The sequence below is a fragment of the Xiphophorus maculatus genome, chromosome 7 (assembly GCF_002775205.1).
Source record: "Xiphophorus maculatus strain JP 163 A chromosome 7, X_maculatus-5.0-male, whole genome shotgun sequence".
NCBI lineage: Eukaryota > Metazoa > Chordata > Actinopteri > Cyprinodontiformes > Poeciliidae > Xiphophorus > Xiphophorus maculatus.
The window spans coordinates 21,278,250-21,296,292 of record NC_036449.1 but is presented as its reverse complement, the minus strand read 5'-3'; the positions used below and the strand labels follow the sequence as shown (position 1 = coordinate 21,296,292).

Here is an 18,043-nt window from a genome sequence, read left to right as displayed (position 1 = left end):
ACTTGGAAAATGTAGATCCTTGTGGAGACTCAGGTAAATCAAAGGAAGTACTTTGTTACTTTTGCCTGGTTACTGATTTGAACTAAAGCAATTCCAAATAGGTAAAAGAGGGTAAGATTGACAGTTTTTGTAGGACAAAATTACAGAATGGAATCAACAGGAAATCACTAAACATGGATCTAATGTGGTCTCTACGTAATGTGTAGGTGGGAGAAAAAAGAATTGACTTCTTTCCCTCGGAAATGTCCCTAAAGTTCAGGGGGGAAAATTGACTATTCAAAAAGAGAAAGGAAGCAAAATTTCAACTGCCTTTATTTATTTTGATGAAGGAAGATAAATGAACCATATCACATAAATGTATTCATACATCTTTCTTTAGCAGCAAAGTTGCAGGTCATCACAACCAAGTGGGAAGTCTAAATTATCTCTCTTAGCCACAAGATGGCACCTTTGCACAATAATTCGAAACATCCTGTTAAATCACAATCTGTCAGCAGACTGAATACAATTAACCAGTGAAAAATCATTATTATTCCTATACAGCTCTCTCCATACATACAATGATACATTTATATTACCTCTTAACAACATATTTCCTGTAGTGCAATCTAGGTTTTTGTCTTCTTTTGTAATTCAGACATGGACACTGCAAAAGAAATGTATGGTCACACTGGAAAAGATGTAAGCAACGATATTCCACACCTATTCTTATCTTATTTCAGTGGCATACAGTACACCCTCATACTTGACTCATCCACAATCATTCCTAACATATCTCATACTGTCTTCAAGATGGTGAAAAATAGGAGTCCTATTCCAAGTATTTGAGTAGGAGTAATATAATGAGGAATTCTACGCCAGTAACTCTGAGGCTTGATTAACCCTGTGCTGGCTACGGTGTGAAAGTTAAGCAGGCTGGGTTGTATACAGTTTTCAGGAAAAATAATTAAATAAATAAAATTAAAAATATCTGGGAAAATAGAATATGAAACGTTGTTACAATCTAAAAAAAGGCAGTTTCTTACATAAATGGTAAGTTTACATCATAAAGTTAATAAACAATTATCTGATAATTACACACAGATTTCATATAACTGACGCTTGACTCAAAGGCTCCTTAAAAGAAAAGTATGGAAATCGGACTTATCCGAGGGAATGCTTTCTGTTTGATACTCCTAACAAGATGTTCTGTCAGTTTTCTTGTTTGACTCACATTGACAGGCGAGGTTTATGGCAGTTTTAGCTGTTCGGGCAGAGCTCAGACAAACATTTACCTTAAATATTTATTTGAAAAATATTATAAAAGGAGCAAATAAGTAGCATAGAAAATAATTTTGTAATGAGCAGATATTTCCTTGAGCCAGGGCTGCCTGGTTAGCCCAGGGTTGTACCCTTGGTTTTCATTCATTCTCAACACGTTCACCTACCTCTTTTGTTCTAGTATTTTCCAGCAAGTAGTGATCCACTATTACTGGTCCCTGTAAGACTTAGATTTTAACTAAGCACTTTTTTTTTGTTTTACTTCTCATAAAGTCAATTTACAGCCAAAAGGTCTGCAAAGCTCATAGATCTATTTGTTCTTAGTTTTTTTTTTCTGCATTGTTCACCTTTTTCTTTCCTAAAATTGACATTGCATTATATGGAGTCTTGGTGAAAGCAGTTTTGAGTTGAGTTTAAGGACATAGTGATGATCTCATTCTCGTAGTCTTCTGCAGTTCTTTGTCTGGAGAAATCATTTCTTTTGGCACAGTGATATCTTCAGCCTTCATCTTTGCATTCAAAGATCAAGACTCTATATAAATAACATAACCTCACTATGTCATATTTAGACTTTTATGCTTCAGTTTACAGTTCACAGATGGTGTGATTTCAGATATAACACTGATGATATGAGGTACATGCATTAATAATTCATTGAAATATGCTACCACACCTGCTGCACTGTGGTACCGTTGTTAGCATTGTTGCCTTGCAGCAAGAGGATTCTGGGATACAATCCCATTGTGGCCTTTTGGAATGGAGTTTGTGTGTTCTCCCTGTTCTTGAGTTCTTTCCTCCCACAGTCCGGACACATGACTGTTGGATTGATTTATCTCTCTACATTACCGTCAATCATGAATGTGGGAATACAAGGTTTATTGTCCTTTTTTTTGTCTTTGTGCTGCCCTGTGATGAATTTGACACCAGTCCAGGCTATACAATGTTTCTTGCTCATTGACTGCAGAAGCTGGGTACCACACTCCTTTCACGACCTAATAAGCTGGTATTTAAAAGTGAGATGGAACTGATACTTACATTTAAAAAAGTACCCATTGTCATGTAAACAACTGACCAAGTCATAAAATCAACGAGTCATGGTTCTCTTTTGGAAACTAATGCTGTTGATAAGGTGCATATCTTTAACCCCTGTCTTAACAATGGACGTTTTGCTGGCATGACTCAAAGTATAAGATGGCCTAAATGAACAATGGTATCTATTGACTGTACTATATCTTGCATCAATCATCTGCTCAATCTAAAACATGTGCCATCACATATCAGTTTAATATGTAGTCTTAGATGTGTCAATGCTAAAAATAAAAAAAGAGAATACAATGTAAATATTGTCCATGTGTTTAGAATGGTTCATCGTAAACAGCTGCGTGAAAAAAAGGGTTTTGCTGAAAGCTTTCTTATTTTGAAAAAGAATTGTATGGACAAAGTCTCAGAGGGACAGATACAAGGAAAACTTTAGTTTCATTTCAGATTAGTTGTGTGACTTAAGGATGATAATAATAGAAGTGGTATACTGCAATATTTATGCAGAAAAATATATGGGCTGAGTCTTCAACCACAATTCAACTTATTCTGCAAAATTATTTTTCATACTTATTACAGCTCAGTTCATGATTGCAAAAAGAAAAAAAAAACAACAACCCAAAAAACACATCAATTAAATGTCTCTGGGTAATGAAAACAGCTGGTGCCCCCCTGGATTGGCAGTCTTGCAGCCGGATGGAGCAGATGTGCTGAAATCCACATTCGCCCTCCCTAGTATGACTCAAAAATACAGGCTAACAGGTAGGTGTCTAATCAATTTATCTGATGGTGCTTTCAGGTGTCTGAAGATACCAGACCTCAAAGGTCTTATCGCCTTAAATTCTTAGAGCACTCTTCTAAACTTTCTTCAACTTTAAATCACTAATTAGGAGCTCCAAATTTGTCCAGGAAACCTGAAATTTTGTTTTCAGAAAGAGAGAGAGCGATTGAAGCAAATATTTTTTAAGATACATTTTATCCATTTATTTATAAATTAGTGTGGCATGGGTTAATTTGGTAATGCATAAAGACAGTATCTACCATAAATAGCTTAATTGGGGCATCCATAGTTCTGAAAGCAGATAATTACCCTTCAAATACTTTATAAACATTTCTGAATGTTAACCTTTTCTGTTTAAAAACACAGGATGTTAAGATGCAGCAGAGTGAAGTTTATAAAACCCACAGAATATTTCCATAACTTTAAGACATTTTAAATGATTGAAGTCAGAACAACACGTTCAAATTTGTTCAAAGGTTTTGCAGAACAAATATAACACAAAAAGATATTTCTGTTGATGATGAGAGTGAAAGTGAGAAAAAAGGTTTTTTTAATACCATGACCATATAAAACAATGACTTGGTAGGTTGTGGTATTTTACACATGACACATTTTAGCCAGCAGAGTCCAGCTGACAAAAATGAATTTATTATCTGGATCGGACATGATGGTCAGCTATTTATAGACCTTTAAATAGGGCTAATCTCTAATGCTCTGAACCCAGACCTCAGAAATGTCAGCAGTTGCCTTATATTTCAAAACCAACATGTCAGCATCCGTTCACACACACCAATTAACATTAGGGAGATATTGGGCTGCTCTATAAATAGCAGAGGCTGGACTTCAGTGTTGAACTTTAAACCAATACCCATCAGTGAGATGGGGTGTATTAGGTGCCACTTAGTTTGTTGAAGTAGTTAATATCAATTCTGAAAATGGGAATCAGTCTTTTTTTCTTGTTTACATCCTTTTTCCTGTGGTATATTGATTTAGTGTTCCATTAGTATTCTCTGACTGAAGCCACTACTTTTGTTCTCTTTTTGTTACATACATTTGTTAAATGGTGTGTGAGCTTGATCACGCATGACTAAGCATCAGAGGTAATGACTGCATCTAATAAGTTTTTGGAAAGCTTTTTTAAAGTCCTCATTAAAGATGGTGTAGATGAGGGGGTTGATCAGAGAGTTAAGGTAGCCCAACCACGTAAGAAAATCTGCCATTTCGATAGAAGTGTTGCATGAACCACATGTGTTGACGATCACCTCCTTGACAAAAAATGGCAGCCAACAGATAACAAAGGCCCCTATTATTAACCCCAGTGTGGATGCTGCCTTTCGTTCCCGTGAGCCTGAAATTCGGGGCGCTTGGTAAATTTGGCTTCGACGCGACTCGCTCCTCGAGTCATGCCTGCGTGACTTGCTTTGGAAAACCTTTTTGGAGGCTCGCACCCGTTCACGTGGCGTTTCCTCAGTAGAAGGCTCAGAGAAGGACTTTTCTGGTGGGCTTATGGGCTCTGGACTCTGAGGACCACCATCGCCATCGCTGTCTCCAGGAGGATAGGATGAAGGAATCATGCTCCCATTGGTCATGCATGAGTGACGGCTAGCCCTGCTAGCCTCTCTGCGCATGTAAAGTGTCTGAGCAGCCTTGTAGATTTTGTAGTAGAGGATTAGAATGAGCATCAGAGGAATATAAAATGCTCCAAGTGTGGAATAAAGAGTGAAAGCCATGTGGTGGTGGATGATGATGCATTGATCCTTATGCTCTTCGTCATCACTGTAGTGTCGCCAGAGTAGTGGAGGAAGTGAAATGAGAATGGACAAGAGCCACACTACTGCCACCATGGCACCAGCCCTGGCTCCTGTGCGCTTGCGAGAATACTCCACAGCATCCGTAATGGCCCTATAGCGGTCAATGGCAATTGTAGCAAGATGAAGAATTGAGCAGGTACAACACGCAATGTCTATGCTCAACCAAATGGTGCACACCACCTCACCCATGATCCATTTTTCATTCTGGATGTAGATTATGCTGAAGGGCATGACTAGCACAGCCACCAACAGGTCAGTCACCGCTAACGAGCAGATGAGGTAGTTGGCTGGGTGATGTAGCTTGCGGGTGACAGCAATAGCTGTGATCACCAGACAGTTAAAGAATGTAGTTAGTACGGCAACAATAGAAAGGGTTATTGTTAGTAGGATTTTACTGGGAGGGAGTGTTGCAGTCTCAAAGGAGTCAAAACTGCTGTTGTTTGTAGGAAAGGCTCCTTCGGTCCAATTAAAGAAATCCATTCTGCAAAATTAAGTGGAAAAAAGAGTCCGACATTAGGCATACAATGAAGAACGGTAAAAAACTCCAAGGTACAACATTAAAAGTGTTTGTGACTTGTGTAATCTCACCACAATCTGGTAAGGAAATTAAAATGTACAAGGTAAAGTTATTCAAACTTCACCTCTCTTTTTCAACATTCAAGGGCGGTTATTTGGGCTTTGGCACTACATACAAAATAAATATCAAAATGTCTGAAAAGAATCCTTTCACTCAAGAACATGCCATTAAACTCAAAAGACTGATTCTGCCCAAGGCCATGAAGCAACTCAAGCTATGAAAAAGCTTATCTTGCTCACAAAAGTTTGCCCTTGAAGCAATTGAAGTAATTCAGTCCTACCTGTCTATCCTTCGATGTTTTGCTGTTTTTGGTCGGTTCAGTGTGCAACAGACCATCTGCTGAGATCTGTGCTGCCTGCCAAATCTGCCATCACCTCACCACTATTGCTCAGTGCCTAGGAGAAAGTAAGAATGAGAGGAACAATGTGAGAAAATACCCTAAAGTCTGAACTATGCCAATTATAATTTACATTTGTTTTGTGGTCACATACAGCTTAGGTATATACACACACACAAAAAGCAAGTGGAGAGATAAATATTGAAGAGAAACTGATACACTTCACAAATGTTTTACAAATATTTCCTTCTAATTGAATTCCCTGAAAGAAAATCCAGTGCAACCCACTGCCTTCAGAAGTCACTTAATTTTCAAAGAGTGTGTAATATTTTGCAATTTATTTTCAGTATAAATATAGAAGTGCTGTAAAGGCTGCAAAGGTTTCACAGAGATTATTAGTCTACAAAACAACAGTTAACACACCAGACAGATCTGAGGAAGAGTTATGAAGAACTCAAAAGCATTGCAAAGGTATAAAATAATAAAATTTTTTCACAGAACACCGTTTGATCCGTCATCAGAATATGGAAATAGTATGACAACACTGCAAACCTAACAAAGGCCTTGCATTCTGGCTTGGCAAGGAGAGCACTAATCAGACATGCAGCCAAGAGGCGCATGGCAACAATGATATCCTGATCGTCTGGGAGAATCTGTTAACAAGACAATCTTTAGTTATGCACTCCTCAGATCTAGATTGGATATATATATATATATATATATATATATATATATATATATATATATATATATATATATATAAAAAGTGAAAAAATATATTTTAAAGAAAAAACCAAGAGAGCTCTTTTGCAGTTTAACACAAGCCATTCAGGAAGAATAGGGTCTGGTACGATAAGAAAGTTGGTTGGTGGAACAGTGATGTACCCCAAAAGATGTGCAACTGTAACAGTGGTGAAATGTGGTTGTAAAGTATTGACCATGACTCAAGGGCTAAGTACAAATACACTACATGTTATTCTTCTAGTTTCTTTTTCTTCAAATACAATCCCAGTAAAATATATTGAGACTTGCACCGGGCTAATAAAAATAATATTTTGCAATGTCACTAATGTACTTCTTCTTCTAGTTATTGTGGCAAAGTTGTTTGTTCTTCAAGCAGATGTTTTAGTATAATCCCCCAGATGGATACATTTTGATGTTATACCTAATTTCTAATGAGTATCAGGAGACTAAACCTAAAAATGTCACCATCTGCAGCTGCATATGTCAAGTACAACTAGTGGTTGTACAATAATGAATTCAGTCACTATCATTTAATCAAAGTGCAAAGAAATGAATGTCAATGCAGCTTCTTCACATCTTCTTCACCGCATTGTTTAATATCCTGAAGACATGAGCGGAAACTGTTGCTATAGAAACCTAAGAAGTACAGTAATTTTAATAAATGTGATGATCTAGCAGAGGCAGCCAAAAGTCTGAGCCAAGGTCTCCAACAAGACTGTCCGATATCAAGGCAATGGGTTAAGATCTGGGTGGGTAGAGGAGAGGAGGAAGTTTGGATTTCATTTCACTTAAGCCTAATATATGTACTTTATATATTAGCTGCAAAAAGTTTATTACAGAGAGAAGACAGGAAAGTAGTTTTTGGACAAAAGTCAAATTCTTAACAAATAGCCACCATGAACTGAGCTGGTTGTTCTTTCCCCAACCCAATGATTATAGTCTTTAAAGACAATAAATTGTCTTACTCTGCATTACAATGCAATTCAACATTCTCTGCTCTGGAAACAGCTTGACAGAAAACCCAACAGTATGCAGATTACTTTGTGCAGAAAGATAAATGATAATTACTGCTGCACTGTCAGCAGTGCACAAATGTGTTTCCGACTAAAATAAAGGGAAGAACTGAGAGTGTCTTTAAGCAAGTTATATGGTGTGTGCATGTATATAACTGCACTGACTGATGTATGCAATACTGTCAAACATTGTACACAATGTAAAAACACTATTTCTAAAATGTTCTAAAGTGCAGCTTTTCTCCCAAGGCCGACTGAAGATAAGCTCTACTGAACCAGCATAAATCCAGTCAGTTCTGCTTTATTTCCTCCAAAAAGTGCCTGAACATGGATTCAGCAAATTTGAAAAGCGGAATTATGGCCATATTGTTTTTAGAATTATCCAGTGAGTTGTTTGTGTGAATGTGTGTGTGTTGCTACATTTTCCACAGCCCATTCTTTACAACATCTGCCCATTGTGACTGAGTAGATAAGATAAGGGAGTAACCAGATTTTCCAAATCATTTCTAATTGTCTACATTCTCTAATAATAGAAGACATGCTCAAAAACAACAGTACTGCATAAAAAGTACTCAGCATTCTAGAACAAGACTCATTCAGCATTTAATAAAAGCAGAAACATTTTAAAATGCATCCTTTAATTTTTTTTTAAAATCTACTCTCAGTCGATGATCCTCAGTCACACATCAGTGTGAAAGCACAAACCAAAGGCAGTATAGTCCAAACAGTTGTAACAATATTACAACTAACATCTATAATTAATTCAGCATTTGTCAAACTGATACACCTAATACTCAATATTTAGAGTAAAGCTAAAAATTTAACCTTTCAGAAATTAGCTTTAATGCAACTATAATTACAGCTGAATTTAATATTTTAGTTTAGGTCTAAACTAGTTTTAGGGGGAAGATTTTTACAAATAGAATAAAATGTTTCATGAATCTCAAACTGCACTTTGAATAATCTATGTTTTCTAGAATAATCCAGTTCAGGTGTACATAGTCTGAATATAATTTGTACAAAAGGTGGTCAAACATCTGGACAGAACGCGATAGTAGCTGAATATTTTAATCATACAGCACAGTGCTACTGGGAGGTGGGGTTTCTGAGTGGGCTGCAAGCATCTGGCTACCAGAACAAAAAAGTTTTCCTGAAGAATTTGGCATTGTAAGATGAAATGTGTCGCTGCCTTTTTCTGTCTAAGCAGGGCATACATGTGTTTACACATATGAACTACAGTATACACACAAATAAAAGCCATCAGAGAAATAACTGGGATTATTGTCAAATGAAATACCCAGCTTCTGACACTTTGCTACTTTGCCCCCTCTATCCATTTTTGCTCTTACAAGAACAGGAATGTTGCATCTGTCATGTTGAGTAGAAGCTTTGAAACACAGGTTGGCCCAGGCAAGCTGTTGAGCTGCCAAATGCCGTTGTGAAAGAGGGGAGCTGTGAAATAGCTGATGACTGTGACTGACAGCTCAGGAGCTTTGCAAAGTAAATGACATGGGAAAACAGCAAATCTCATTTATTTACTAGTCTGTGTTTTTGTTTGTATTTTTCATTCACTGTCATATTTCTTTTTATTTATGTCTATGACAAAGTCTGCTGGTAAGAAAATGAGCTGCACAGAGTATTTTCAAAGATGTTAAAATGCTGCTTTATCTTCTGTAATGAGTGGAACTAAATGTCATACTTTCTGGGTAATGTACCCATATTCTTCACACATGTCAGAGATTCTTTTTTTGTTTGTTTTATTTAGTGGCTGTGATTGTTGTTTTATTTGATTTACACAGAAGTAAATAATCCAGTGCACATATTCAGTTTGAAAAGCTACTATCAGAAAGCTACTATTGCTTTCTGTCCAGAGTTGTATATAGACAACCAGACATCCAAATGCTGTGTAATGCTCTAATAATGTTTTTCTAACAGTGTTATTTAGTCTTATATTATGATGCGCAGCTGTTCTGTAAAAATAAAGATTGACCCACCCACAATGCTGGAAAACTGGGGAAACAGAAATGACAAATTATTCAACTATTAAATATCTGACAACTTGTGTGTAAACCACTGAAGGTGTTAGATTAATATATTTAAGTGGTCATTAAACACAAATGTAATAACACAGTGACACCATGCATAAGTAACCGTTTCATATTTCTTCGGTGAGTAATTGTGGAAGTGACACCAAACATATGAATCTGGAAATTGTTAGAAGGTTCAATTCCATGAGGAAATATTTAATTAGCCATAATTAACTCATCAGGCGTTAGAAAAAAATGCAGTGAAAAAATATCAAGCCAGGTGATAATGTGGCCCGAGATAAAGTTTTAAAGGACGTTATCAGTCCTTTACCCTGTAATAAAAATATATTTTGAACATAGCCAAACACAGTCTACAACTAATTCGTTATATATTTAGCCATTTATTTACTTGTAAAAACAGTTGTAGCTATGATGAGGTTCATGAAAAATAAAATCTAGACAAGACATTAAATATTCATTATGTTTTCTTACTGGTAAATTTAAACAAGTTTTCATAATTTTAAAAGAGCAAAAGTTTCCTACATGCACATGTCTCAAAAAAGTTTAATTTGTGTTGTCTCTTTCTCATAGAACAGACATAAAATGTCCTGTCCGGACTTCTTTTAGCATCTTGCTGTCTTTCTTTGTGGTTCACATCCTTGGACAGTCAGGCCTTGGCATGTTAGGTCTGGCTGTCCAAGGATGTCCAAAATAAGATGAGGACTTATTTTGAAAGTCCTCATCTTACAAACTATTTTCTGTACAGTAGAGTGGCTGATTTCAATTTTTTTTGGGACTTCCCAAACCCATGCCAGACTAATAAGCTTATACACCTTCTGTCTCAAAGGCCTCAGGCAGCTCTTTTGATCTTGTCATGGTTTTAATTCTTTCTTCAGCTGGACAAGCCGCCTTCAAAATGTAGTCTATATGTTTTAATCACCCACATCCAATCACCTGATGTAATGTCTTTTTCTATTTGTACTGAAGGCAGGTAATGAATGCAACGTTCATTTTTCCTCACCACCCAAACATTTTTAAAATGTTATTTAACAGAATAGCTCAGGAATGTATTTTTTTTGTCAGTTTTCATGGTTTTTAATATTTGAGTTTCTCAGCATACTTACATTTCATATTAAATATCTGTGTTCAAATATGTTGGAAAAACCTATAGCCACCAATTGTAGGGTGTCCATTTTTTTTTCCATTTATCTGCAAGATACTAGTTAATAAGTTGTATTGTATGGGTAACTCGGAGTAATAATCTTAGGAGTGATTGACAGGGTGATGTCATTTGTATTTTGCTGAGAGAGGCAAATAAAATGTTATGTCAACTTAACAGAAGTCTCTGTTCTCACTTACTGACCTGTGTCCTTCTTTTAAGCTCTACTGTTTTGCTTCATAAACCTACATTGTCTTTGTGACTGCCTGCACTCCGTACCTGCTTCATGCTGACAGAAGCACTAGCTGAAAAAATATTTTAGGGAACTGGTTGAAGTATATTTTATTTGGGTTGATGGTTATTACATTGATTACATCAAACAGTTCTTCTACAGAGTGATTGCTGTTATTAAAAGAAAGCAATAAAATAATTACTTGTTTAAATGTTTGTCTTTGCACAACCCTCCCCTCATTCTTGACAAGAGCAAATGTACATGGGAGATAGTGAATCAAATTTATATTGCTAGATATATTAATGTGTGTGGCTTAGAGCCTTAAATGCTTGAAATGTGTTTCACTGGACAATGAACCCAATAACATGTAAAACATTTATATCTTCTTATTGCATTTATTAGTATGCAGCCATCGTACAGCTGATTTATTCAAGTCTCCACACTCAATGCCTCAGACATAAAAGATTTTTTATGGTCAAAGCTCCCTGGAACTTAAGACCATTATTTCCCTTCATTAGTGAGCACTCGCCCCCCCCCCCCCCCCCCCCCCCAGAGTGATTTTATGCAGGGTTGAAAAAAGTGCATCTAACTCACTTTCTTTATCTGTTTATGTATCTAATTTTCCCAGAATGTCTCATCTGTTAAAGAAAGTTGGAGTAAAATCAAAATAAATCAGTACATAAAGCAAAAAAGGGAAAAAAATAACCCTGCAAAATGGCCTTAGGTGAAGAAATATTTACTACCTGTAATGTTACTTTAGGATGTGGAAGTGGATCTGTTATGTGACACGCCACAAGAAAATTAGGAACAAGTCATCAGAGGAGAAACAGAGAAAAACAAAAGATAAAACCGACCAATTTCTGAGGAAGTAGTGATTTACATAGTTTTTTTTTTTTTGCACAATATACTAGTTGAAGTCATGAAGAATCCATCCGACTCTTTAAAAAGCAGTTTCGGAAGTTTTAAAACAGTAAACTTTGTGTTTGAATTCAGCCTGTTTACAGAGTAACCTATGTGGCAGCACAGATAACTTTTGCTGTGTGGGTAAATGCTACAAGAGAGGAAAAGAGAATTCTTCTCGTGTTGCTGAAAGACACATGGCTGGATTCTTAAGTAGCAGAAAGAGAGCAACAGAACATGCACATCTTGAAGCAAACAGGTGTACAACCTTACTTTGGTGATAACATCCACAAGAAAGATAACGGTAAAACGAAAACAATCTCAGAACTACATACATACTGCAAACATCGAAGTTATTCATGTCCACAGAAATACTTTCCAGCTTGTAGTGGGGTGAGTTTCAGAATTTTTTTTGTTTTTAGAACACTATTTCAATAAATAGCATGCCACCAGAACGGAGACCTGTCACATATGCACAACTCTTCAACATTCATATGTACAATATAGAAAATTTAACAGATGAGTCCTTTCAGGTTGTGATGACCAGACATAATATTTAAATTTTTTGCAGACAACAGAGCCTTTTACTGAACCTCATGTTGAATCAATGGTCAGCTTTAAGGGTCTTAGGTCATTAGGCTAAAAATGTTTCCTCAGTAGCACATTCGACAAAAACAAGAGAAAACAGTAAAAGGTGAGAAGATAAGAAATTAACTCACATAATTTTTTTCCAGCAACAAAGCTATAATAAATGCAGCTTGAATGTTGGGTTCTGATCAAACACACCTAGTGTTTTGAGTGTCAGGGACATTTTTACTGAGATCAGCTGAGATAGAACTACTGGCAAAGATTAGGTCTCCAGTGAACAGTATTAAAACTGACTGACCTCTGAGCAATGCTTAGGCTGGAAGGTGGACAAAACACGAGACACAGTGATGCAGAGGAGGATGTTCTTAAGCTGTAGTTAGTGAAGATCTGACAATGTGGCTCCTTTCTATAAAGTTAAACTACAACCACTAATTGGAAATATTGATTTATTTTTCTTATTTAAATTTCTTTTTTTATTGATGAGTAGTATGTAATATTTTTCATTTTTAAAAAACTCAATCAACTTTTTTATTTTATGTTTTTACTTTTTCTAGAACTCACTACCACTTATGGCTATCTTTACCTTTTATCTGATAAAGCTTAACTTAATCTGCTTTCACAAGTTATTGTGAAGATTTGTGAGTGACAAGCAAAACTGAATCAAAAATTCTGGGAGCTCTCAAAGTGAGGAATGTGAAGCAGTGAAGCCTATATTTAGTAATAAGGAAATTATCTGCAGCCAAGTAAGAGTACAAGTGAATATATATGCGACTGTAGAGTCAAAACTGTCATACTGTATGTTTGGCAACAAGAACAGGTTCCCCAGAGAGAGATATTGCTCTAAAATGTGGACGGTGGCAAGTATTTAGATGTTTGCAAGATGCAAACATGAGCAACTCTGGCTTTACAATGCTGGATGGTTCTGTGCTGCTAAATTAAAGGTAATTACTGACATGTTCTTCCGATTCACTGCTGACATCTATCTATATCTATAAGATAGATATAGATATATATACATAAGCTCAATATATATATATATATATACGTCATCAGAGTTTTGTGTAAAACAAATTTTGTGGTCTATTGTGATTTTGTGTCTGCTGAATCTGATTTGCCATTTGGAGGTTGAGTGAGCTTATAGTAAACATTAGATATTGGCACCAGAAGCACTTTGGCTAATTTGCCCATTTTTGGTCACCAGTCTTCACATTATGTAGAGTGGAATCCTGGTCCTTAACCTAGATTGCGTAAAGTAGTGCTGATCACTCAAACACATACAGCAAGCTCAAAATGTTTTCACAAATGTTCAGTGGGCTGGAGGTCTACACTCAGAACAAGACATTACACATTTGTTTTCTTGAACTTTCAACTTATGTGTCCTGCTCAGTGATGTTGTCCTGACATGTTAGCAGTTTCAAGAGTGCTGCATCCCCCTGAAAAACATCTGGAACCATTTTTTTACTTTTCAGATGCCAGACGATTCTCTCTTTTGATCCAATTTGCCAGGGGAAAATAAATTAAAACATTATGCAAAACTTGAAATACAGGGGTCTTCTACTCCAGTCCTCTAGGGTCGATGGATGAAACTTTTAGATGTTTCGAAAACACCTAATCAAATGAGAGACCATCATGCAATCACGTTCTCTATAGTCCTGCTAATAAACTAAATATTTGACTCACTTGTTGAAGCAGAGACACATCTAAAAGCTGCAGGTCACTGTCTTTGCAGTACTGGAGTTGAAGACCCATGTAGAGAGTGCTGAATAGAGTGTGGATCTCATAAGGCCCCACTCCTGTTCATTATATAAACTAACATCAACTGATATGTTTTAATGTAGTACGTAGTTAACCAAACATGTCACTTGTACTGTTTTTTTTTACTTTTTTTTATTTTCCGTCATTTGGCTGAAGATGGATATTATATAACACATATTGTAGTCTAGAAATTAATGATTGGAGTAAGTCCCTAAAACAAGAGCTGAGACTTTAACTTTTAACTGTATAAATAGTTAATTTCACTTTTATTTGAGAAAAAAATAAATAAGCCAATCTCTTGAGTGTTGTTTTCCAAAGTTAACCAGTGCAAAACTTCTCTTTACAAAGTAATAGAAAGAGCAGTAATAGTGGCTGGGGATAATACATGTTCTTAGTGCCAGAGCTACAAATCATTAGGGCCCAATCAGCCATAACTCACATGAAATAGTGGGTGGTGAAAGGTTTTGTCACATAAGCTGCCATTTACTTTAAAGCTGTCTGTTTTCTCATGACAACTTCCAAAAATGAGCAAAATGTGTTATCTAAAGACAAATTAATATTTAAAAGTCATATGGTACCACAAATTATATATATATATATAGAGAGAGAGCGAGAACGAGAGCGAGAGCGAGAGCGAGAGAGAGAGAGGTAACATACTAGTGTAAAAGTCTAAGTGTGTAGTAATGACCTCTTTGGTAGGCTTAACATTTATAATATAAATAAATAAAGCTCCATTTTAGATAAACATCAAATATTTTATATAAGCAAGGTTTGACACTTGACAGCTTTCAAAAATGTACTTTCTTTACAAGTCTTGTGTTCTTCAGATGAAATGACAAGATGAAAGGTCTCATCTTTATCAAAATTTAACTAGTGTATTAATACAACATCAAGCAACACAAACAGAACTGTGGAAATACAAAGACAAATTAAACAAACAAACAAACAAACTTTTAATACTGATTCTATTTAAACCTGAGGGTATTTAGGTTATTTGGTATTTCAGATTACATTTAAATCAAAAGATGAAATTAGTTAAGAAGAACATAATGTGTTAGAATTTTTTCACTGTTACTGCACAAAAGAAATGGAGGAACACTGAATATGTAAAAGCTTGCGAGCTTTCACAACTCACACTGAGCTGTGACAATACCATTGTCAATATTTTATAAACTGCTTGCACCAAAACAATGAAGAAGAAAACACAAAATAACAAAAATATGCACAAAGGCAGACAAAATAATCCCAAAATTCAGGACTTTACATGTATTGTTGGAAATACCTCTTTTAGTCTACATACAACTATAACATTTAGGTTTGCGGCGCTGTCCTAAGGGCTAAGGCTCATCCAGTATGACACTGTGCCAGAAACATAGCAGATCACACGTCTCACTGCTGGAAACTGATTAATCTCTACAACTGCAAGAAGAAAGCAAGACTTAAGTTCAGCAACTTAGAAAATATAAAACATGCTTCATATAACATTGTAAAACAAAGCAATGTCCAAAACTAAGTAGTCTATAGCATTGCATCAGGTGTTAAACACAGTCAAAAAGAATTATTTTTAAAAAAATCATTATTCTTCCTCCCTGAAAAGGTGAATTTCTGGCTTATTATCAAATGGGTGAGTGAGTTTCAAGCTTAACTGTGCTGAAACTCCCAATTTGAGAAGGATATCAAAGTAAGGCCTCCAGAAAAATGGATGTTTTTTTTTTAAACAAATTAACATACTTTCTTTTTCCTTCATGGTGCACATTTTTACTTAGGGGATTAGGAAATATAGGTGTGTCAGCAATGGTTACATTCTACTTCTATAACTGAACTTCACCCAACATAGCTCTTGCTAACAACACCGTTAGTCATAGTCACGTAAGTTAAAATTTATACTATGGAAAGTACTGAATTGAGTAATTATAAATGAATTTGTAAAAAAACATCTAAGGTAAAGGATGAAATTAGCTACACAGATTGTGTATTTAGTAGTGCTGATCAAATCAACACATTACAATTTATTGAATTTGACTTTGCATAAGTGCATCTCAATAAGTAAAAAAAATATTTAAAAAATATCAAAATTTAACCAGTTCAGCAAGTTTATAATATATTTTGATCACGCACAGACAGATATTTTAAGTGTTTATTTTTTTCAGTTTGAGGGTTGTGGCACACAGCTAAATAGAACCCGAAACAGAAATGTTACGTTATATGCATGTCACAGTAACGGAGAAGAGTTATGACTTGACAGCTCTCTCTTGACAGTAGACAGTCTCTGACACCTTCCACAAGAAATATGGGCTGCAAAAGTTTATTGCTAAAGAAGCCGGATGTTCACAGAATGCTGTATCCTAGTATATTTATGGAAACATGAGTGGCAGAAATAAGTGGCGGAGAAATATGCATGAATAACTGGGATAACCAGAGCCTTGAATGTAAAGCATAACCCATTGAAAAGTATGAGGGAGATTGACAGGATGTCGACTGCAGCTGGACTCAGTGTTTCAAGAGTCAGAAGAAACAGACAAACATAAGACACAGTCTACAATGTGTTAAAGGGGGTATAATATATAGTGAAATTTTTAGCCAAATCAAGCAAATATATGTTAACTTCAGTTGTTATGAAAATGTTGCATATGTCAAAATGACTTGAAACAAATGTGACCTTGAATTTGGCCTTTCTCTCCTTAAGAATCTCATATGCTTTCAGCATGTCACCACATCAATGCTCCATCATGCCGTCCATTGATGTCATTCACAACTGTTCTTAGGAAAGTTGTAGGTTGGCAGACTCCAAGGCAGAGCTTAGGGTAGAAAAGTGCCGCATTGTACAATTGTTGACTGTATAGTGTTTTCTTTTTAACTTTGTAATTTTGTGATTTTGTTATGCAAAGCACCTTGAACCACCTTGCTGGTGAAATGTGCTATACAAGTATTAAGGCACCCCCAAATGGCTGCCATGGGAGATTCCAAAATTTCGCAAACATGAACGAATGCAACACTCAAGTTATGTTTTTGATGAGATAATGACATTAGCAAATTAGAAATTATAAAACACCTACCTGGTGGTACTGTGAGTCTGCTGAGCTTGACTGTATGACTGTAAACAGTATAAAGGCACTGTTGTGATGACATGCTGAGGGCAAAGCATCAATAAGAACATAAGCTTCTTAAGGAGTCAGAGTCCAATTTGAAGGCATCAACTTCCAATGTCAAATTTCTTTTATATTTGATATATACAGCAGTTTTATAACAACCAAAGGTACATACTTACTTGATTATGCTGTGAAATGACATATGTGCCTGGAAAATACATAATACTGCTCTTTAAGATTCACTGCATAACCCAAGGTGCATATGAACTCACAAAGGAGTTTTCATGTCTTTAGTAAATATTCTGAAAAGTTGTTAATGTTCCAAATCAATGGATAGATTTTAGTAAGTTTGAGCTAATCATAAAGGGCTTATAGTGTTTTATTTACGCCAAAGGCTTTGGAAAAATAATAACGCAGACATAACAGACACAAGTTGTTATGATCTGAGAAAGCAGCTCTATCAAATGAAGCATTTCTTGTTCTCCTAAATTTTACACATGGTTCTAGCTTTATATTTGTGGGAATCCTAATGCAGCGTAACAAACCTAGGATCAATGTATGCTCACTTAATGGTAATGTATTTCGCAAAACTCAAAATATTTAAATGTTTAACTTGTCATGGTGTGGCAATAGTTTTAAGTTACATTTATTGGAAATGGTTTCTTCAGGCCACAGCAATCTCCAAATGGATAGGCTATTTTCTAAAGTGGATAGGAGGATCTTCTGTCCCAA

General features: G+C 35.8%; 1 protein-coding gene across 1 annotated transcript in view; it reads right to left on the bottom strand.

Moving 5' to 3' along the window:
* Positions 1–295: 295 nt before the first annotated feature.
* The window catches only part of htr1f (5-hydroxytryptamine receptor 1F), a 29,116-nt gene continuing 11,368 nt past the window's right edge, over positions 296–18,043 (bottom strand). The window contains exons 2-3 of the mRNA XM_005811871.3: positions 5,748–5,862; positions 296–5,371 (exon numbers count right to left, since the gene is read on the bottom strand). Of these exons, the coding sequence (XP_005811928.2) occupies positions 4,174–5,371; positions 5,748–5,803 (1,254 nt within the window). The 5' untranslated portion in view covers positions 5,804–5,862 and the 3' untranslated portion in view covers positions 296–4,173. The remainder of the gene's footprint in view (positions 5,372–5,747; positions 5,863–18,043) is intronic.